The sequence below is a fragment of the Lagopus leucura genome, unplaced genomic scaffold (genome assembly GCF_019238085.1).
Source record: "Lagopus leucura isolate 7727_CA_CO unplaced genomic scaffold, USGS_WTPT01 Super-Scaffold_100157, whole genome shotgun sequence".
NCBI classification, from domain to species: Eukaryota; Metazoa; Chordata; class Aves; order Galliformes; family Phasianidae; genus Lagopus; species Lagopus leucura.
The window spans coordinates 8,662,783-8,686,545 of record NW_024962334.1 but is presented as its reverse complement, the minus strand read 5'-3'; the positions used below and the strand labels follow the sequence as shown (position 1 = coordinate 8,686,545).

At 35.9% G+C, this 23,763-nt stretch overlaps 1 protein-coding gene across 1 annotated transcript in view; it reads right to left on the bottom strand.

Moving 5' to 3' along the window:
• Window positions 1-23,763, bottom strand: part of KIF15 (kinesin family member 15) — a 34,382-nt gene that overhangs the window by 5,608 nt on the left and 5,011 nt on the right. The window contains exons 6-30 of the mRNA XM_042888610.1: window positions 22,431-22,528; window positions 21,880-22,059; window positions 20,950-21,159; window positions 20,731-20,856; window positions 19,808-19,930; window positions 18,957-19,080; window positions 17,242-17,333; window positions 16,305-16,514; window positions 15,342-15,519; window positions 14,773-14,914; window positions 12,314-12,455; window positions 11,799-11,996; window positions 10,783-10,890; window positions 9,974-10,079; window positions 9,426-9,591; window positions 8,495-8,645; window positions 7,426-7,508; window positions 7,007-7,082; window positions 6,666-6,752; window positions 5,682-5,786; window positions 4,729-4,851; window positions 3,118-3,264; window positions 2,154-2,261; window positions 1,633-1,797; window positions 1,111-1,220 (exon numbers count right to left, since the gene is read on the bottom strand). Coding sequence (XP_042744544.1) covers window positions 1,111-1,220; window positions 1,633-1,797; window positions 2,154-2,261; window positions 3,118-3,264; window positions 4,729-4,851; window positions 5,682-5,786; window positions 6,666-6,752; window positions 7,007-7,082; window positions 7,426-7,508; window positions 8,495-8,645; window positions 9,426-9,591; window positions 9,974-10,079; window positions 10,783-10,890; window positions 11,799-11,996; window positions 12,314-12,455; window positions 14,773-14,914; window positions 15,342-15,519; window positions 16,305-16,514; window positions 17,242-17,333; window positions 18,957-19,080; window positions 19,808-19,930; window positions 20,731-20,856; window positions 20,950-21,159; window positions 21,880-22,059; window positions 22,431-22,528 — 3,358 coding nt within the window. The remainder of the gene's footprint in view (window positions 1-1,110; window positions 1,221-1,632; window positions 1,798-2,153; window positions 2,262-3,117; window positions 3,265-4,728; window positions 4,852-5,681; window positions 5,787-6,665; window positions 6,753-7,006; window positions 7,083-7,425; window positions 7,509-8,494; window positions 8,646-9,425; window positions 9,592-9,973; window positions 10,080-10,782; window positions 10,891-11,798; window positions 11,997-12,313; window positions 12,456-14,772; window positions 14,915-15,341; window positions 15,520-16,304; window positions 16,515-17,241; window positions 17,334-18,956; window positions 19,081-19,807; window positions 19,931-20,730; window positions 20,857-20,949; window positions 21,160-21,879; window positions 22,060-22,430; window positions 22,529-23,763) is intronic.

The following is a 23,763-nucleotide window of genomic DNA, read 5'->3' as shown; positions in this document are numbered from 1 at the left end:
GACCTCACCTGAAGTACTGCAGCCAGTTTTGAGGCCTCAGTACAAAAAGGACATGGAGCTGTTGGAGTGTATCCAGAGGAGGGCCACAAAGCTGATCAGAGGGCTGGAGCACCTCCCCTATGAGGACAGGCTGAGAGAGCTGGGGCTTTTCATCCTTGGCTCTGGGGGGACGAATGGGAACTGCTGAATCACAGCCTGAGCCTCTGATTGACCACCTGAGGCAAGCACTGGGTCAGCCACAGGAGCACAGGTGAAGGCAATTCAGCTGTGTGATGGAAGCGGTGGAGCCTGGCTGCACCTCTCCTAGACCTATTTAAGAGCTGGCTACCAGTGTGGAAGGATCTCTTCTGGAGATCTACTCTGCTGGAGTTTTGTAAATGAGCCTAGGATACAGGTAAGCTTTCTATCTATTCTCTTTTTGATATTATAATCTGCTTTGCTTAACTCTCTTGTTTATTTTGTAATTATAATGTCTTAATATTCATTGATTATACAGGGGCCTACAGGAAAGCTGGGGAGGGATTTTTTATAATGTCATGTAGCAACAAGATGAGGGGAAAATGGCTATAAAATGGAGGAAGGTAGGCTTAAACTAGATATTAGGAAGGCATTCTTTACTGTGAGATTGGTGAGACACTGGAACGGGTTGCCCAGTGAGGTTGTGGATGCCCCTCTTTGAAAGCATTCTGAGCCAGGCTGGGTGGGACTTTAAGCAATCTGGTCTAGTGGGAGATGTCCCTGCCTATAGCATGGGGTTGGAGCCAGATGATCTTAAAAGGTTCCTTCCAACACAGACCATTCTACAATTCCATATCTACTGAATCTCTAAGACTTCAAGTAATGTGACAATATATAATACACTGTAATGGCTACTTGTATAATTATTTTAGATGCTTTTTCCTTTGTATTTCCCACATTAAGTGCAACAAAGTCTTATAATTTATGATTTAAAGTTAGTAAGATTTAAAGTCAGTACCTGATTTTCACAGAAAAGGCTGAGTCAATCTCTAAATAAGCAATACATGAGATTGTATTTTAAATAAAAACAGTATATTTCAGTTTATTGTACTTAATTGCTTCAAGTTAAGACTTCTTTTTATTTTCCTTTACCTGTTCTTGCTTAGTTTCTGAGCTTCTGTAAGTTGACTCTGTAAATTCCTGTTGTTTTCCACCAATATCTGCATCTCCAAACGTAAGCTCTCCAGTTCATTTAATTGCTCCTAAGCAAGTGAGATTGAAAACATTTCACATGAATACCAAATGGAGATTCCTGTCTGAGTAAAATAGAAGACAAAGCTCTTTCTCCAAAAATAAGCACAGTCCTCTGGCAGAGATCTGCGTGACCTTTCAATTCACAGCTTCATTAGTAATTTGATTTAGAAGTCAGAACAGTTCCATTACTAAAGACAATGCTACCATTTGACACTCATGAAAGGAAACCACTCATTCCTTAGGGAAGGCAAGACACAGGGACTTCTCAAGCAAGTTGTCAATGTTTGTTACAAGCTGAAGAGAAGACCAAGAACTGCCTTCCTGCATTAATAGACAAGCTAATAAGCAGAGCTCATTAAAAATCTGAACTCTGTCTTACTGTAATCTTAAAAATTGATGACAGAGTTTAATTCCTAGTACCTTCAGCCGTAGAATCTCATCATTTTTAGCTCTTCGTTCTTCATTCAGTTCATGTACAAGGTGCTCTAGAGTGATTGCAGAAGCCCTCCTATCGGCTATTTCTTGCTCATGAGTCTCTAAGATTTTTGCCAGATTCACATCAAAATTAGGGGGAGTTTTTGGACACTGGAAGGGTAAAAAGCAAAACAAAAATGACCCAAAATAATTAATCAAGAACAGTTTTCACACAATCACAGACTGTCAGGGATTGGAAGGGACCTCAAAAGATCATCTGGTCCAGTCCCCCGTTTTCTCCTGTGTATTGGTGATGTGCTTTAATAGGAGAACACAGATTAACAGATCCCTGGCAGAAAACATCATCAATAATATATAAAAGCTACAAACAAGGCAGATAGGATTTGACTACTCTTAGATACACTGTATTTTCTGCTCCCACCACGGTGTAGTAAAGTTTATTAAATCCTTTTCACTGAGTTCTAATAGTCACTATAATGAAAATGTTTCTCTTAGAAATGTCATACCTGAGGAAACGTTACTGTAGATGAGTCCACGAAAAAGCTATCTATTTGCTTCATTTTGAATTCATATTCACTCTTCCTCTTCTCTAGTTCTTCTGTCATCTTATCCAACTATTAGAAATCCCAAGTAGAATTAAATTAGCTCAGAATAGTCACAAAACATGAAATAAAACAGCAACCATATCCCTATTTTGAGCAAGGCAAATACATGTTAATATATACTATATTTGACATCGCTTTCATGATTGCTTTCCACGTTCACCTATTTACTGTTAATCATTTGACAGTTGCACAGGAGTGTTTTTTGGAAACATATATAATATATATAATGTGTAGCTAATTTGAACTTTGCAGGTGTAACTGGTCAAAACACAATCTGATACAAATATTATGCTGATAATTATAGACAATTTCCTCAAAGAGAACATGCCAACGAGATGAAATGATTCTTTTCCAAAGTAATGTATCACCAGTAGAGTTTTTGCCAACACAGCTATATTAATTGGCACTGTAATAGTTATGGCAATTAGAGTTAAAATCTGGATGAAGCCTGAATGTAGGTAGGCTATTGGTCTGCAAAGGTCCAAAATCATTCAGACAGCATCATACACAGAACTCAACTATCCATTACATAATGATCCTGTTTGTGGGTAAGAGCAGAAAGTAACCCCCTAGTCTGTATCACCTCAGGTTTCTCCATCATCATGCATACTGACAATTGCTCAGATGGAAATATTTTTCTTTGAAGCTGATCTCCAGATACAATTTCCAAAATATTTAAAGGTTACTTATCCTTTGCTCAAAAGCTTTTGAACAACTGCTTTGATTCGCAATAAGAAGTGTTTGTTGTTCAGGAAGGCTGTGTACAAGGTATTCCAAAATTACAGGTAAAATATTCTCCAGAAGTTACTGTCAGTCATAACCCACTCCCAAGAAGCCAATTATCACAAGATTTTCCTTGTTTCACCTGTTCTCTGAGTTCCTGGATTAAAGCTTCTTTCTCTGTTATGTCTTGCTGTGCACACTGAAGCAATGCATCATGTTTCTTAGAGGCTTCTGTCAGTCTTATCAGCTGATCAGAGGTATGATGCAATTCTTCACAAAGAAGGTCTCTCTATTTTTTAAGTCAGTGGATGAGAGAAGAAGGAAACAAAGTTACTACTCTAAAGCAGCCTCTTCAAGATGTTTTATCAATCTTAACAGCAGTGAGAACAGCTAAATGCATCTGCCCTTTTCTTCCATGTTTCCTTTATGAACTCTGTCAAGCATTCACCTGTAAATTTCTTACGTTGGCAAGTTTTCCATATCCTTGATTTTGATCACAGAACTTACAGAGAATATAGCTGTGCTTAGATACTTATGGGAGATATTTAGCATCAATTGCTGTTTGTTTTTTTTTTTTTTAAGAATAATGCATACTGAAAAATTAGATACAACTCTGTAAATAATTAACTAGAAAAAATGTAGAGAAATGCTCAATCAGCAATTACAGCCTTTCTAATGCATTGCTGTTGTGTAGACACCTCTGAATTTGTTCTAGGATCTAGACTCCCATCCCCGATATGATGGGGCATCAGTATTTCCACTAAGCATGCTAATCTGGAAGAAGAAACAGTTCTTAGTATTTTAGGTACCACCTTGGATTACAACTGATGGGATTTTCCTGTTCATCAAAAAAAAATGAACAAAGCTAATGAATGATGTACAAAGTCCAAGAATGGGAAACTATGCTTCCATCAGTAGATAGATATGCTCCAGGATGACAGTACATCTGTCATCCTATTTTTGTTTAAAGTGGCAAAACAAAAAGTGATTCATTTGGCCAGCAACTTGGTTTAGGATTTCATAATGTTACATTTAGATAACACTATTAGTGAAGATAACCTGCTTATTAAACTTAGTGAATCTATTTAAGAGTGGCTTTTGAGAAGCAGGCTCACCACTGCTCTGGTGGACTTTACTGATAGGACTACACCTATGTAATACGATTGATTATCTTGTGAAAGCTGAAATTCCTTCTAAGGACAGATTGGTGGCTTTGCCTGAAGGGTGTGTTTACCAGAATAATGGGGACAGCAGTAACAGGAAAGACTAAATTAAAAAGAAAGAAGATTTCAAAAAGCAAAGCTGTACTCAAATCAACTATGCAACCTAACTAAATTGCTTCCCAGCAGGTGGAGCTTTAGTTTAAAATTATGAGTAAAGAAGTCATTGAATATAGTAGCTACTGGGGGAAGAGAATATTGAACATAATGTATTCTTCTACCTTCTTTAATTTCTCAGCTGCATCATCTAATATTACCATTAAATTCAGCTGATGACTCCTCAGTGGCCTTAACAAAATTAAACCAGACTTTCAGCATAGGTTTCTAATGAAGTAGCTTATAAAATATTTATGTCAAGTAATGTGATAATTTAACAGAATTTGTCAGGTATCTCATTAAAAATTCCTTTAAGAGCAGCCTAACCAGCTTTATTTTGAACTGAAATGATGTCAAGTTTTACACAAGTATGTTAGGCAAAAAACACATCTGATTAATCTGTTAAATAATCATCACATCACCATGAATGTTTTTACCTCAACATTATCTGCCATTTGTCTTCTCTCCAAGGCTTCCCTCAGTTCTTCAATCTTCTTCTCCTGATCCTCTATGATTCCTTTGCTTTCTTCTTTTGCAGCCAGAACAAAATTATACTTGCACTAAGAAAAAAATTAAATTCAATTTAAAGATTTTAGGAAAGCCTGTTATAAAAGCAAGTTGGCAAATGCAGAATAAGTGTGTGCCTATCACACATCCTTATAATAACAACTACAAAATGCTTAAAAATCTCATCTGTATCAATTGCTTAAATCAGTGACTAGTTAAATTGTTCAAACAATATGTTAAAAATGAGCTGTCAGAACAATAGGAAAATTAATACATATTAACTGCCAAAATAATTACTGATAAAAATGTGTAACCATACACAGGAATTGTTCTCATGAACATTTTGTCATAGCATGCTGATACATGCTGATACACAGCATTTAGAGCTGTATGTCAATGAACTGTGTCATGGATTACACTCTATCAGTCTGCAAGCGAAATAGTTTCATAACAAAGACATATAATGTTTATTAATATTCACATAAACACTTCAGGGCTGTGTTTTTTTGATGTAGGAGATAGTTATCTCAGCTACATGAAAATTAACTTCCTCACCAATGAATTTACAATTCTGCTTCAGTTGCTCATGTCTGAAATCACCATTTTCTGAGAAAATCTAAATGTGACTGTCAGCTGAGTGCAGTTTACAGGATGTGAATAGGTCCCCTTAGAGACACTGCTCTTTACCCACCACGTGGAAAGAGTTCAGTTTTCAAGACAGCCTTAGGCATAAAATGTTCAGAAGATTTCAACATGTCAAAACAAAGAAGTTTCTTTCTAAAACACTACAGCAAGTTATGCTGTTTGAGACCCATGATAAGACATGTCATTGCCTTCCATTTCTGAGAAACGACACCATGTCCTTCAAAATGACAGAACATACATTTATATCCTCCAGCTCTCTTGTTAGCCCATCTATGGATTCAGTTTTATGATTAATTGAAGACCTCAACTCCTGGATCTGTCTCATTAAGTCAGTTACAACTTCCTGCAACATAAAAAAAAAAAGGTTAATCTGGAGACATTTTTTCTTACATTAAAAATAAAATACATGTATAAAATACATGCATAAATAATATATACACATGCTTCTCATTACTGAACTTGCTTTGGTGGATATTTTGTCAATACCAAACTTCAAACAAATTTCAAATTTGAAAATGAGGCTCCAAAATACACACGTAAATGAGTAACAGGAAATAAGTTCTTGAAGTTTTGTTTTTGCCTATGCAGTTATATAAAGTATTAAATAATCTGCTGTGTTTATTATAAGAGACTTATACCCAGGCTGTGATGTGCTTCTCACTGTACTGTAGCTTAAGGTTACGTTATTTGTTTATTTTTATTTGTAAAGTAAAAAGATGCATTCAAGAAACACCACTCACCACCAATACCAGATTCTTCTGATCTCTAATTTTTATTTTTTTAGCATGGAAAACCTTTAAGTGTATAATGTGTGTATCTCCTAGTAAGAGCTCGAGTAATAAAAGCACTACTGCTTTACATACAGCATAAATACTTGTGCTGTGGGAGCTTCTGCAATTTGTGCTTTCAAAACCCAAAGCCATCTTTTCAGCAGAGGATCTGTGCATCATTTCCACATAGGATGCTTTGTCCAGCAGAGAGCTTTAACCTTTGCTCTCTTCTTCCCCCTTTGGTTATTTCATTTTCCCCGAATGCAGATTAATTTCCTGCCACCCCACAGGCTCAATGCCAGTAAGTGGTAGGATGTATTTTACCTAAATATACAGCCAGAATTGCCTACAATCACAGAATTACCAAGTATAATAGAAAGGTTCTGAGCTTTTAAAACAGAGCATAGAGCTACCTGCAAAGCTAGGTAGCAGTACCAGAAATAAACACAAACCTTATCTGCATCATTTGTCTTCTTCAAAGAAACAATAACCTCTTCGGCAGCAGCCAACTCCTGTTCTAATTTCTGCAGTTTTTCATCCTAGAAGAAATAATATTATGAAGAGACTTAGTTACTTTTGAAACACACTTTAAGCACAAAGCCAGGAATAAAAAATGTGAGAAACTAAGCTGTTTACCTTAGCAGAAAAGTTAAGAGTAGCTTAACAATCTAAAATTTGAGAACTCTAAATTTATTTTGCTGATAATCTAACAGTCAGCTCTCCAACAGACTTGCTATTAACATACACAGAAATCCATCAAAATTGACTTAGTCATTCAGTTCTGCTGTTGTACCTGCTGTTCACATCGTGTCAGCATTTCAGATGACGGTTTCTCCACTTGTGCTTTTTCAAGTACTTTCAAGAGCTCTCTGCAGAAAAGAAAAAAATATTTCTCATGGGAAATATAATTGGAACAGAGAGCTTTTACAAGAATCAAGTCATGTATGGTTATTCTCATCTGCACTTAAAGAAGTTTGGGGAAAAAAAAAACAAAGTACTTTTCATTATCATACTAATTATCACACTATCTGGACTAATAGTTAAGTTACCAGACAAATTTACCTTCAATGTGAAGAACTTTACTGGCAATGAAAATTTGCAATGTTAATTGGAATGAAAATACCTCATTTTTACATAGTTTGGATAAAACCTAGCATAGGGCAAAACAATGAAGTTAGATGAAGATAAAGGACACAAGGATGTAAAACTCACTTTGAATTTTCTTTGTCTTCTTGTAATTGTAATCTTAGCTTCTGATTATGTTCTTTTTCTACTTCCAGGAGTTTTAGTAGGTTCTAGAACACAGAAATATTTCTCATTATAAGAAGTTAAAAGAAGGCTTTTAGAATAACTTAAAATTCTGAACAACTACTAAAAAATAACTGGGGGGGGAAAAACCCCACAGAACCCTAATTGGAAAGATGTTTAGAATTGGTCCAGGAAAAGGCTAAAGTAAAGACTTAGTTATGATTAGGAATCAGCTCTTCTCATTTGCCATAATACCCTATGGCTGTAATGTTCCTCAATATCCACATTATTAAAGGGGAAATAAGAATTTTCCAGTATAGATTAATAGAAGAAAGGAGAAGTTGTTTCCAATTTTAACCAGCAATTCAAGATGTTTCACCAAGAGTAATTTAATATCACGTTTTTTCGATCTGTTAGTATTCCTTTAGACACCCAAAGAGAAATGTTTGCCTACTCAGCAAGTTTGCTGTAACAGCACACACTGCACAAAACCAGGAAATATCATTTACAAAAGCCCTTGAGCAACCTTATTGCTGTTTTGCAGTCACTGCAGTCTGATGGTCTGTCAAGGACAGCATCAACTAAACTGCAGGACAGCAACTCCCCACAAGAATCCTAAAACATTTGAACAAAATTACATCCACTAGACAAAGCAAACTCTTTTTTTCCAAGAAGGGATACACAAACTCATTTTAGCTAGCACTAAGACAGACTGCTGTTTAGATGTCAGGGTTCTTTTCCCAAAGCAGTTTCTTATCCATTTACTAACTGACCTATTTCCTTTAAAATTCCCAGAGGAATTTATTCAGCCAAAAAATCTGCTACTACATCATGGTATTGGATCATTTCTTCTTCTGCATTTGCTACAATCTTGTCCTATTTTTTTTAAAGAAAACCCTTTGGTTTTGCCTGTGTGAGAATGCTAGGAAGCCTATTATTACTGTGGAAGTTATTATTGGTGATATCACAACAGGAATTAGGTAATTTGCCCATATCAGTAACTGTATAACATAGTCTAAGAGCTTTTTCTTACGTAGAGCTCAGTTTTCATTGCTTCAGTTTCTTGTTGTCTGTCTTCAAGCTGTTGCTTCAGCTGATCTGTCTCAAACTTTGTCACTTCTTGCAAATTGTCATAGTCATCCTGAAGGCTTGCTTTTTCTTCAAGATTCTTTTCATATTCTAGCCTTTATTTAAAAAAGAAAACAACACCCACAGTGTTAACAGCTTGTTTCATTATAAAAACATTCCAACCCATTGTATTCTACAAGCTTCAGTGAATCCACAAAGTACAGTTATTTTCAAAACAAGTGACTGTGACAGAGCTTCTTTTTAAACCCCATATTTATGAAATAGGAAATTTAGATGGCACCAGCAGAGAAGGCAGAATGCTGCTTCTGATCCCTAGAAATCATTTTTTTGCTAAACTCTATAGAAATTTCAGTCACCTAATCTTGATATCAGTGTTCAGACATGTTTTTGTTGTTGTTTTTTTTTTGTTTTTCCAACAGCTGGACAAAGAACTCTGTGGTTATTAGAACAGTTCTGACTTCAACAGCCAAGCTTTGGTTTCTTTTTTGGTTGTTGTTTCTTTCTTTCTGTTTGTATTTTTAGATCAGCATCATTCTGTCAGCTGCATCATGTGAACAGGTAGTGGAATGAGAGTTAATTTTTAAGATTTGGTTTTAAAAAAACCCACTCTACTTATTTTAAGCTTCTGGATATCTCCTACTAAATGGGAAAATGCTATAAGAAAACTAAAATGAAGGAAGCCTATTTAATTATCTTCCTGCTAATTTCATCATGTTCCACCCTGCATCTGAAAAGAATTGGGGGAAAGAAAAAAAAAAAAAAAAAGAACATTTAAAGTTGCTTTTTGTGTGTCTAAGAAATGTAAAGCACAAGTTTGCAGATAGAAGATGCATTCAGGAGGAAGGTTAAGACATTTTACCAAACTGCCAACATACCTGACACTGTCCAGCTTGAACTGTACATCCATATGTCTGTCAGAAAGCTGACTCATTTCCTTCTCTTGCTTTTCCCTAAAGGCTCTATATTCCTGTTTTACAGCAGACAGCTCCTTGTCTGCAGACTGCAGGACAATGCGTAAGTCATGGACTTCACTTGTTAATACTGGAAAGAAAATAGATGTGAAAAGTCAATAATTGATTTTGAAAAAGGCAGAATCAAACAAATTCCATCAGAAATCACTGTACTTCCTTACACTGCCAAAGGATTTCCCTTGATTTTTGGATCACATTTTCTTTTAAAAATACTGCATCCTGTACTGTATTCATATCAGAATGAATAGAGAACACTCATCAAAACTGCATACTGCAGAAAACTGAGCAGAGAAAAGGCTATTCTGCAGCTATTAGAGATTTATTTTAAATCAAACCTGTGTGACATTTGAAATCTTAAACCAAATTAGTTACTCAGCATGTACTGCTGTTGATTCATAACATGAAGACAACCTCAAAACTTCAATTGGAATTTCAGTGTTCCACAGACTTACTATCAGCCTTGCTTTGAGCATCCTGAAATTGCTTTTCAAGCAGTTTTATCTGCTCAAGTAGCTCCTCACGCTCCTTATTCCAGTCATTCCTTTCAGATGAAAGAAGCTGGAGAGGTAGAAAAAATTTAAATGAAAATAAACATAGCAGGTTAAGTCACAGAGCTGTAACAACGTTTTAGAATTGCTCATTAGCTGATCATAAATACAATTTGATGCAGGTGAATCTGAAATCAATAGAAGTTCAAGAAAAAATACTTCAATATAAGTGAAGAAGCTACTTTTTCTAAAGGGAAAAAGATCATTTAGAAGTAATGCACAGCTTGAGAGCTGAAGCCTACTCCAAAAGAGGTTTATCAGATAAAGGACTACAAGCCTTGTTTTTCCTTTTCGTATTAGATTAAGGAAGACTTGTAAGTATTCCATATATAAATGACTTTTCAGCTCGTTTCCAACTGAGGAAAGCAATATATTCAGCATTCTGAAGTTCAAAATTTTGGTGACTCCTTTCTGTTTCTTCAGAAATGATGAAGTTGGCCAAAAACAAGCACTGACATCCTGATTGTCTATTTGCTTATGTTTTAGCTTAAGATCCAGCAGGCTCAGAATTACAACCTATTTATTAATTATTTTTAAGCTGTGCTGCTATTTTAATTGTAGTTCCTGCCTTTTTGTACAGTTATGATGCTACTTTTTTTTTTTTTTTTTCAAAAGTCAAAATTCAAGTAATGCTTCTGACCTCACTAAAAGACAGTAGCTTCAGTGTGGTAGATATCACTCAAACATAAACCTTCACTGTACTGATTTCTCACCTCCTGTACTTGTGCAGAATGATGTTCCAGTTTATTAATATGTTGCTGGAGTTTTATATTTTTGCTTTCCTCTTCATCCAGCTTTGTCTGCATTGTGCTCAGTTGTTCCTGTGACACAAAAGACATTCCAAATTAGAACATTCATCTTTCAGTTACTCTTAAGGGCCATATGTTAATGTGTGTGTATTAAATACAAAGTTTTTTTTAATGACCTGAACGAACAGTAAAAAGAACATCCAAAAATCAACTGGTAACTTCAGTAGTTGATTTCTCCTATTGCCAACTAGACTGCCAGAGCACAAGAAAATCCATCTGTGAGAACAAGGACCTAATCATATAAGCACTTACATGTGTGTTTCATTCTCAGATGCACATTCGTCTTAGAGATCTAAGACTTAAAAATGACATTATTCAAAATATTGACTAGATCCATTTCTTTTTGTCCGTTCACAAAGTTTTGGCTGTCATGCATGCTGGTTTGATTTTTGTCTATTTTACAAGCACCAAAATTAGTTCCATTTCTAGACAATTCTTCAGGTAACAATGTAACACTCTTCTATGGCAAGCAATATTTGGCAGGTTTCTTCAAATAATGCAGTATTTTACATTATGCTTGGGGTTTGTTCCAAACATAGTCATTTCACACTTATCAGGAAGATTCTTTAGATAGGAGGTACCAGGCTAGAACAGTGAAAGGTTAAGTATCCTGCTTATCTCAAATCACAGTTTAGGAAATGGCTATGCATTTTTTTTCTACATAACAGCAATTTGCAAATTTCAGCTTCATCTAGGATTAAGATATACAACTCCCAAATCCCTTTCAATACTTTCAGTGTAATCCCTCTTAAGTACATTGTGTAATTAGACAACATTTCAGTGATAGCTTAAGTATTCATCACACGCTTTAGTTTCCTACGCTCATCAAAATATATTTGGTGGGGGAGTTACTTCATGCCCAAACTTGCTTTATTATGAAGTTAACTCACTTACTTCCACTTTTTGTTTCAAATACTCACCTGTGCCACCTTGAGCTCCTCTGCAATGGCCTCGTATGCTTGTTCATTCATCTCTGGGGGAACAGGCTCTTTAAAAATGTCATCCATCGTCTCTTTGCAACACTCAAAATCTTCACAGTGAAAATCTGAGATCTCTGGGCTTATCCGTGGCACGAGGCGAGACCTCAGCTGGTACGCTTTTGTTGGAGTAGTTATGTTCTGTTATGGACATTTCATAACAATCCTTATTTTAACTGCAGTAAGGACCTAAGCTTTCTCTAGTGTTGCATATATATATATATATATTAATATATATATTATATATTGCAAAGTCACTTAGTTCTAAACCACTACACTTTCAGATTCGTCACCTGATTAGAGCGGGAAATAACGAAGGAAATAGTTCAGAACAAATAGCAGCATTCCTAGTTTATTGTGTATAGATTACTGTAGTGAGGCTAAGGTATCCTAGAAATGAAGGCCAATGTTCTCACATGACTTAGAATTAAGTACGCATGGCTTTAAAGAAATTATACCTTAAGAGTTTCTCTATGCAGCTTATGCAACTGAGACACTTCTCGGCGTTTGTGTGCTTTGGTCGCTTCCAAAATGTTTTCAAGGTGCTGGTTTGCTTTCTGTAAGGACTGAAGTTCTGATTCCAGTTCCATATGCTTTTTCCTGTTTAGAAAGCATTTTAATACAAAAAATACAAATACAGAGTCAAAAACTCTTGATGAATATGCTTCCATAAGTAAGAATAAGCTGCAGCATTGCCAATGAGCATCATACTGAAACTGTACTCTTGGGCAAAGATGGAAGTACTTTTTTTTTTCTTTGAGAAGAAAGTCATAATTGCTTTATGTTGTGTTAAAAGAATAAATTGAAAAGCTAAGAAGTTTATTTGTGCTTTCATAACGAAGAAGACAGATGGGTAACTAAACTTGTCAGAAAAAATCCATTACACGGTAGGAAATAAGCTGAGCACTCTGCAATTCCTTTTATGAGGAAGTGATATCACCCCCACCAAGATGGTTTTAAGCTTTAAAAATGTTATCCAGTTATACAAGAAGTCTGAACTGGTGCTTGCCAGGATTAAAGAAAATCCTTTAAAGATATTTTTTTTTTCCTCTGGAAATGCTACTCTTTTAAGATTATTTTGCCTTACAGAAACACTTTAACTCAAATCCAACAGTTGAGCAGAAGTTTAGGAATAATTTTCATTAGGTATTTTGCAGACCTACAAGGTATTACTGTGACTGTTGGCCTTACTGACATGATTGTAAGGTCAAAGTGTACAGACAAAAGGAAACGTGCTATTTCATCTTTTGGCAGTTTAATGCTGTAACTTTGCATGTAATATGAGTTTCTGCAATGAAACAGAGGGAACGAAGTAGAACTTCAGTTCTGACTGCTAAGAGACAGCAGAAAAATTAAGAGATTGTTTTTTTGCAAAATTGTTAAGTGTTGCTCTGTTTATTCAGTTGCAGCTCACAGTCATCACTTGGATGCAAAATAAAGCATCCAGTTACTCTAAAACTGGAACCAAGTTTAACATTTAGTAAGTCCAGAGGTCTCAACTCCATTGAGTTCAAAAGTGTGTGACTTCACCAGGTAAACTGCCTGAAATTGCTAACATGTATGTACTATAAAGAAATCAAGACATGCACAAAACTCTGAATACAAAAGATAAAAATATATTGCATGGGCAGGAAAATGAACTGATGTGAAGTTAAGAATAAAACTCTGTAATCAGTGATACTGGACAACAGATGCACTGCTGAATTGATAGACTCAGTAGATTGTTACATTATGATATACAAAGGTCATAGGATTTACCACACTCAAATCTAAATGTAATTTGTACAATTGTCTGAATGCACAGTGCATATTATAAAGCTGCTTTGCAAAAAAAAAAATCAAAACTGAAAAGGTTAATTCTAGAAGCACCACGTTGAAAATCAGTTCTAGGTCATTGCAAAACAGTATTAGACACAAGATGAAAAACAAAAAGGTCAGGTCTCTCTTGCACTTGAACGTAATATCAGTTTGATATTACGTTCTCTGAACTCGGTTTTCTTGTGCCTTGCATCAGATCCGGTAGTCACAGGATCTGAATTTTTCAGAAACAGAACTGATCAAGATAAGCCATGTATTATTCACTGGAATGTAAATATATATATTTATAAAAACAAAAAAATCTGAAAGCATTATGCAGGCCTTTCATCTTGTGCTGACTTCAAGACAAAAACTAACAGTAAACTTTTTCCTGTGTCAGTAAGAGACCCATATCTCATTTCAGATGTCACAGCAAATGGACATTAATAAACTACTGACACCATCCCTTTGTTCCAGTTTGAATTAAAACTTCTCCAGTAACAAATCTCAGGATGGTGGTTTTATCACCTTCTTAAAAATATTTGAAGTGGAGATGAATATTAACAGATTAGTAAAAACTTTCTGGAATGCTTGGATTCTACATTTATAATGACTCCCACCTGCAACCTTGCAGAAGTTATGTGAAAATCTTGTAGCACTAAAATACAACAAGCAAAAAAATCTCTCCCACTCCTGAAAAGCAATCAGGCACTGGTTCCTGTCACTGTTTCCACCTGTAGTATTTCAGTTACTGTAAACACTTCCTCAACACAGTGACTAAGCCAAGATCCTTGTTCCAAGAGGCAGGTGACTTGAGGTGATTCAAAGACGTGTGCAAAACTGGCATGTTGTGAAGTGCAATTTTGCCTCTTAGCACAAGGAAAAGCTTTTGGAAAGACAATGCATCTGAAAGTATGTCTGCGCTGCAGTGATTGCTTTACAGGTATGTCTGTCTGGGAGTAACTGAGTTGACTGGAACAGGTTCTGTGTGTATATCATCTTTCTGAATCTTTTATACAAAGAATACGTTCTTATATATCCAGGATCTGAATCTCACTTTAAAAAAGAAAAGTAATTAAAAGCATTTCACTGAAGACATTTCTATACTGTTTTGTCTCACTTGGTTAGCTCTTTAAATTCTTCATATTCTTGTTTTGAACTCGCCAGTTCACTCTGAGTTTGTAGCAGGCGTGCTTTCAGCTTCTCAACAGATGCCAGAGAGTTGCCTTCGGCTAATGTGGTGCTAGAATAGACGTGCTGACCTAAAGAACAAGAACAGCCCCTCTGAAATCGCGGAGTACCTCAAATATCTTAACTTTTACCCAAATGCAAGCATTCAGTTGCAGACTTTTGAACACAACAGTGATTGAACAAAACAGGTATCAGCTACAGCCCACGTGACAACCACTAGAATAATAAACATTACTAGAGCTCCCATGATAGAGATAAGGAAACAGAATAAGATTAGCGATGGTATGCATAAGATTAAAATGAATCCAAATACCCTACAGCTGTACTGGCAAGAAGGCCAACACAAACAAAGCAAATTAAACCTGTTTTATTCAAGTCTTCAAGTATCACTGTGACAAAAGAAAAAAAACCCACACATCAAGACATTTCCAGCACTACTCTGCACAGAACAGAAATGCAGTAAGCTTATTTAGCTCAAACACTTCAGCATATTTTTACCTCCAGTATTTTTCTCTGTGGCTGAAGCTTGCAAAAAAGCCTTTTCTAGTTCTGCAACAGTCTGAGCGTCAACTTCCTGGGCTTTTTTCACTGATTGTAGAGAACGAAGTCTTTTATTCTCCTCTCTGAGGTTATGATTCTCCATGGCATACTTGGCAATTCGTGGGTGTTGTTCCATCTGTGATAAGCATTATTTTTTTTCAATGGTTTTTATTTTACAGACAACACTACAACACTGTACACATCTAATAATGCCTGACCTGATTTCTGTACTAGTATTTTTCCCCATCCTCTCAGTTAAAGCTCAGTTACGAGACTCAGACTGATTCAAGCTAGTTTTCTTATACAATTGCTACTCCTTTCCCTACCTATTGAAATATTCTTGCACTTGGAATAAGCTATTTTTAAAGATCTATCTTCTCTTTAGTTTCTTTGTTCTCCAGAGCTGCCTCACAAATAATATCCATCAATAATCTGAAGTCTCCTTTCCTCAAGCAAAACCCCAGGTTGGCCCATCTAACATCTACATTATTTTCACTGAGACACCTCCTGCATTATTTGCACCCCGCTGCCTTGTTCTTTCAGCAGATGTCAGGAGGGTTCTTCCTCAGAATGAGTATTTGTGATCTCAGAGTCACTTAGAGCAGACTGGGTCCTCTACTACCTAACTTCAATAGTACTGCCTGCAGCATACTCCCACCACAACATCTCCCTTACTAGACTTGCTTATGCAAACACTCAGGCTCTTAAACCCACCCATAGCACCCTCCAATGGAGAGAAGGAAGGTGCTATGGTTTTTGAGGTGCTTCTTTACATAAAGAGGCAGCACTTTATGTCCCCTTTTTTCCTGTCTTTCCCAGACTGGTTGAATCCATCCATCTCACAACTCTATCAAGTGAGCCATTCTCACAAAACAAATTTTTTCTAAAAAGGAAAAAAAAAAAGCCAACCACAAGACTTGCCTGTTCTCTGAGTGTCTGCAATTCCTCCCTCAATTCACTGAGGAGATCTTCTTGCTCTTTTGGCAATAAACTTCCACCAGCTTCTTTATGCAGTCTCTCCAAGCGAACAATATGGTCTTCACGAAATTTGACTATCATTTTATTGGACTGAATGAATTTCTCCTTCTTGGCACACAAGTCTTCTAGTTGAGCAATTCTTTCTAGTAAATTCTTAGAAAGTACATACATAGATTAATGAAGAAGTGATAGTTATACCAGATTAATTTAAGGTTTAAACATCACCTACATATGAATCGTGCAAAACTCAGCTCATGATAATTTCTAGAAATACATAAACTATCATTCGTTTGGAGCAGATCTGTTCAGAGTAACAGCTCACACCCAAAAGTCAAATTCCACACTATGTGAATTGAAAAAGTTTACTTAGAAGCAGCTCCAATGTGATTCCGTGGACTAAATGTTCAGACAGGGAAGCACATCATGTGCACTCCTAGAACGTCTCTTTTAGTTAGTTTCTTCCAAAAACAATCAATTTTTAATGATCCAGCACTGCACCATGACATGAACTAGAGCACAGCAAAATGAATGACTGGCAGGATTGCATCAAAAACACAATGTTGATCCAAATGCTCTGAGATGCCCTTAAAATTAAGTGAAACGGAAGTTTGTTTTCCTGTTCAAATTTTTTAATGAAAAAAAAAATCACATCCTAAACCTAATCATATTAGGAATGCTTATAGCTTGTCTGAATTTGAGATGAAAGATTTTATCTCAAATGCTATTTGACTCGTTTCCTTGTTACTGAAGCTTATAAGCTTTGGACAGAGTATTTTTATTCAAAAAATAAAACATAAATATCAATTGATTTCAATAAGCTCACTGGTCTTCTACAAGAGAGTACTGTAGAATGCACTTAGGAATACCACTGCTTTCTTACCTTCTTCTCACATTCTGATTTCTCCCAGAACAACATTGCTTCAATAAAGTTGTTAATGTAATTTATATTTTTTTTCTCCTTTTCAGCAGCATCTGCAGGGCAAGAACCAAATGCCAAGTGTATTAAAATGTCACTTAATCACATACACATATAACATGACAGCATGTTCAAACAACATAATTCCTCTACAAAGATCATGTTGATACGCAGAGTAAAGAAGTTTAGACTATAATTCTTAGCCATCTGCGCGTGCTTATAGGGACCAGAACCCCTGTACATAATTTTATAATTAGCAATATTGTTCAACAACTTTATAATTAACTTTTATTAAACAATCAGTTTGTTCAAATGAGTATATCTAATAAAATGTAAAAACCCTACAAAATGAGCTTGATAACGTATTACTCACATTTTTATTGTAGTTTGCACGTATTAAAAATACACAAACTGCTTTATAAGGAAATTCAGAAAAATAAACATGAAGTAAGTGGACAGTTAGTAACTTAAATTGGAAGTAAAGTGTTCACACAAGGACTTAAATGGACTTAACTAATCAACTTCAGAAACTGAAAACAGCTTTCATCCAGGCAAGTCTACTCAGTTATAAATACTACCTTATACTCAATTAATAGACAAAAACAATGTCATTATGTTCATAAAGTTTGTAGTAAGCACATTTTGCATTTTTGTGTGATCAAGTATTACAAACATCACGATTTATCTGTATAGAGCAAATACACCTTTTATAATATTAGCTATCTCATAAAAGCTCCCTTCAGTGTTTAAGCGTTATCACTTGCTTTCCTCAAGAACTCTGTCACAAGTCTAACAACATTTTTGAGCCCTCCATCAGTACCCTGGGTTCAACAGATTTGGTGCCCCCACAGTCACTGACTTTTTACAATTTAAATGCATATTCTTGTGGAGAAGTCTTTTTTTCCCTTAGGAAAACTCAACCACAGATGCTTTGTATTATGCAAATCTTCCTAACCTTTGTGGTATCTTTTGAAACTGGATCTATTTCTTGTCAAGGTCAGAGACGAGGCCAGAGAGAAGGAGAGCAAAGCAGGCGTTACAAGATAACCTTATTGCCTTGTAATCAAAACATGACATAGGTAGCTTATTTCCATGAAGAAAAGTATTGCAGCTATAACCATCTAGTGATAAACTATTAGAAGAAAAAAATATATCTAGATAAAAACATCATCATCTTACAAGGAAACTAGCCTTTTATTGAAAGTCAAACACTCTTATTAAGATCTTCCTGAAGAGGCAAAATGGGGAAGAGGAGAAAAAGCCAGCCCAGAGATTAAAATGAATACGGATTCGATGGACATTATCAACACCTTAGTGCCCCTGCAACCTAAATATACAAACAATCATATGTGAATTTTTGGTTACTGGAAGTACTGGGCAACCTACCACTTATTTTAGGTATTATTTCAGGAAATACAGCCCAGTGCTTAAAACTTTTGAGAGCAATGAAATACATATCAAGAACTTCTGCAAAATACTGGATGTACATAGAGGCAACATAAAATACAGGCAATCTGTGTATGATGTTATGATGTGGATTACCAACAACCACAAATCATAAAACCATGACAGGCTGGTACCTACAAAACCATTGCTGAGAAACATGATGATTATACAAAGCTCCAACATACTCTAAGCTACAAAAGAAGCAAATTCTCTTTTTTAAATCTAACTCTTACCTTGTGATACAGAAATATCATGCATAGATGGCACTGACGTAAGTTGAGCAAGTTGCTCTTTCAGCTTCTTGACTTCAGCTTGCAGCTGGCTCACATTTCCTTGTGTGTCTTCATTCACCACAGCCTTTGATAAATATTTAAGAGAAAATCATGAGAAGGTACAAATAGAAAGCTTATTATAATTCATAGTTAAAGGAAAAATTGAAAGACTGCAAAGCAATCAAACTATTGAGAACTCTTTAGGTCTTTCTGAAGAAAGAACTCATGGCTAAATGTTCAAGTTATTGAGCAGCCAACAATTTAGTTTTGCTAAAAGCAACGATTAAGATTAAGAAATTTGAATATTTTCTGTACAGTTTACTCTAGATAATCTTGAAAAACAAAGCTAAGCAGTACGTGGTGAATAAAATAGTTTCACAAAAGATGTAAACATACTTTGACTCATGAGAAATTACTTTTTTCATATAGCATATAGAAAAACTGGATGTACTGAATAACATTTAATCTAAACTTGTCACGACTACTTTTAGTACAGATTTGGGTACACTTCACATTTTCTAATGTTAGTTCTCAGAGAAGAAACAACGAACACCAACACTGTCCTGAGCCACTGTCAAATCTCCAGCAGTTGTTCTCAACTCATAATCAAAAGCAAACAAATTCTCTTCAAAAAATAATTTGTAAAAAAAGATCAGGGAAAGCAAACTCATATCTTAAGATGTTATATTCATTTCAGTGAGTGATAGCATGAGAGTGTATTACTGAAGTTATCCTGTTGGTAGATATGTAATTTGAATGATAAAAAAACCTTGTCTGATTCAGGCAATAAAGACATTGAGGTTCTTGTTTACCTTGTTTTTAATCAACTTTGCTCGCTGAGCAAAATTAAGGGTTGACAGTGTCTCACCAAAACACCTGGATCCTGGATGGACATTTGCAATTATACATGTTTTTGCGTTACCGCCGAGGGAATCCTGTTTAAAAAATTCCATAGAAATTAGCTTTGTTTGCAGGTTTGGGGCTACACCAAGAAGCCCTAGTACTACAATGCAAAATCGTGTTACACCAAAGTGCTATAACTCTCCTGAGGTCCCTACTTCTAACGTGTACGTGAAATGGATGGAATGCTGCAGTTTTGCCATTTTAAATAATAATCTCTGTAGTAAGCAAAAGAAATTTTATGTTACAACTATGTCGTATAAAACAAAAAATATACTGATATTAGTAACTGTTCAGAGTTCTAGTGAGTGCTGGCATCCCACAGAAAAGAATGCTTCATCTTCGAATGCTTCTATCTTTATTTTCTGATCAGCTCAAAAACAATCCATGAATTTTCAAATAGGAAACAGGAAATGTGTCAAATGCTCAGTGTCACACATTAGCACACAGACTAATTCTGGAGACCCTGTCATACATTTCGACCAGTCTCTAAATATCACTGATACAGAGTCTTTCCCAAATTTTAATTCCCAAATTATAAGGAAGAAGGCATACACTTCTTTATCAACACTTACAAATATGTAAAAGGAAAATAGAAACATAAATGAATTTCTTGTCTTCAGTTAGCAGCAATGGAGCATCTGCTTAGGCGAAAAGATGTTTTTCATCCTTTATTCTTCATGCCCCATACTAACATACATTTTTATGTACGTGTGTTCAGTTTGCCAAAGCTGAATTTAAAAATAAATCCAAAAACACACACACACAAAAACCCAAACAACCACAAACTGTTTCTACCCCAACTAGTATGTAAAATCCAGAGGATCTATATTACCCGTAGCAGAAAAGTGAGCTTGGAATCCCGATAACAAATGTGTCTCTGTTTTCCATTACCCACATCAACAAGTGCTGTGATTACTTGGCCCAGGCAACTCAGTGATCGATTTATGTTACCTGCTTCCTAGAACAGAAAATACAAGTGAGAAGATCTGGTGGATGGGACAGGGCAATGCAACTGAGAGGAAAAAGATGCCACAGATAGTACAGAACTAACCTTCAGTCTCAGTCCTTCTGTATGGGTGTCTTTCTGTCTCTCAGACCCTGCCAAGTCTACCAGGTTGAGAAGGGAAGAACGAATGTTAACAATGTCATTGTTTTTCTCCATGGATTCCACTGTGATAGTGAAAACTGCGTGTGACCTTGAGGATTCTCTGTTCATTGAGGTTGATGCTACACGACGGTTTCTCCAGCCCATAGTTAATACCTAATTAATAAACATGAAAAAGACATTAAACAAGTATTTCAGGCAGGACCCACTATTTACTTGAAAGTGAGATAAACAGTAGTAAGTACACTTACTTTCAAAAATCCCAAGAACAAGCACATTCTTTCCAGTATTTTATATATTACATTAAAAAATATTGACATAATATATAAAAGAGATAGATTCTACAAAAAACAAGGGGGAGGAATATTATACAAATAGATAGTCAAGCTTAATAAAAAACTAATTACAGCTTTAATTTCCTCCCTCCTAGAGTGCCATTGCCATTTCAGAGTAGAACATACCCAGTACTTGTACATGTTAGCAGTACACAAGGAAAAGAATATTTGAAGTTACAGCAGTACTGTGCACTTCACTCTTGGAGAAATCAACTTGACAATTTCTGAAACACACATGCTGCTTAATTAGCACAGGATGTAATTTTCTGTTGTTATTTCAAAGATATGAGGAGTATTCTGGAGAGATTACGGTGATTGCAATTCATATGTTCCATATATTTTAGAACTCTATGATTTCTTACATGTGTGAGATGGTCAAGAAATGCTATCTAATCACAGACTTTTACCAGTGCTTTGGAAAAGGGGGAGAGGGCGTCACAGACAGCGCCCAAAAAACCAAGGGCTTAAATTAGAGAAATATTTACCAAATAGGCCATTAATCGAGATTAGAAGTTCAAGCATTTAAAAGTGGCAAAAATACCTGGTATGCTTCAGCAGCAGATGATAACACCTGTTCAACAGCACCATCAACAAAGACCCCCTTCTTGATGTGCTCTCTGAGAAAGAGTCCAGCTGAAGCAGAGTCTAGCAAGTCAAATATCTGCTCATTGTAGATTTCAATAAAAGAGCATTTGCAGAGAAAACTCTTTCCACTGCCAGCCTTCAAAACACAAGCATTTACACTATAAATGCACTAGCTTTTATTAAGCTTTTCATTGTATGACAGTAATTTATTTTTATATATATGAAGCTGTAAGCTTGCTTATGTATATTCAGCATGTTATGCATTTCTGACATCCCTTGAAACTCAGATGAAAACCAACATCCAGAAACCTAGATGCATTTTTAGATTCACAACAAGCGTGCACGTGTCTGAAGAGCTAGACACAATTGCTTCTGATTAATAGATTTTAAGCAAGTCAGCCATAATCTCAGAAACTTCACTTCCACACACCACATTACAAAACAGCCTTAGCTAAATTTTGATGCGAGACATACCTCACTGCATTAGTATGCAGAAAATAAATGTACCTTTTCTTTCTCACGTTCAATTAGAAAAAATAAGTATTCAAAGCTCCGTGGAATGACACCTCTCAGACTGTGAGTGAAATTATCAGAATCAGATGGTCCTAAAGAGATTTTTAAATAAAACGTTTTAATTAGTATTACTCAAGTGAAATGGTTGGTTGTTTGTTTTCCAAGGTGCCATTATAGAGGACTTCAGTAAGTTTTAATTAGTGAATGGCAAAACTCAATTAGTGAACTGCAAAAATCAATGAAATCAACTTTCATGATCCAAGACAATATTCCACAATATTCAGGTTTAAACAAAATCAAAGTGATCCCCGTGAAAGGTCATTTTCTGTCTTTAGGGTTACCTAAGTCTAAAATAGTATGAAACATGAACTTCCATGTCAAATAGTACAGATGAGGCCTTAAGCCTGACTTGACTAATCAGACAGACAGTGGTTCTGGCCCCATGTTCATTTAATTCCTATGTAGTCCCCTTAAACAGATCAGCCATACAATTTTGGTTGTTTCAGTACCCTTCTAACATCAAGTGAAATATTAATGCATTTAAAATTACCACTGCATGATGTACAAAATACAATAGGTTTCATATACTGAGGGGTCTTAAATTCCTAGTTGGGTATGAACCAGTTATTTTGAAAACCTCACTATAATTTTACTATGAAAGAATGTTACATATAAATATTTTTTACATATTAATATTTTTTCTACACATGTAGGATACATCAGCCAAACAGGAAAACAGCAGAACTGCTCATTTTTTTTGATACAGCTTACTCAAAATGCTTGATTCCACTGAAAAGTTTTTCTCCTGTCAAAAACAAAATTATGCAACCTCAAAAAGATGGAGGAGAGTACTTGCACTTTGCTATCTATCTTGATACAAACTAAGAGTAACTGCACTGAGCTCCACACCATTTATTGGATACAAAGAAAAAGTCTTCAACTTTCAATACCTGAAGGGAGCCTACAGAGGGGAGGGGAATCAACTCTTTGAAAGGGTTGATACGTGTAGGAGGAGGGGAAATGGTTTTAAGTTGAGGGAGGGGAGATTTAGGTCGGACATCAGGGGGAAATCTTTACCCAGAGAGTGGTGAGGTGCTGGAACAGCTGCCCAGAGATGCTGTGGATGCCCCGTCCTTGGAGGTGTTCAAGGCCAGGTTGGATGGGGCCCTGGGCAGCCTGGTTTAGCATTAAATGTGGAGGTTGGTGGCCCTGCATGTGGCAGGCGGGTTGGAGATTCATGATCCTTGAGGTCCCTTCCAACCCTGGCCATTCTGTGATTCTGTCATTCTGTGATTCAACAGTGAGGGTGGTGAGGCACAAAAACAGG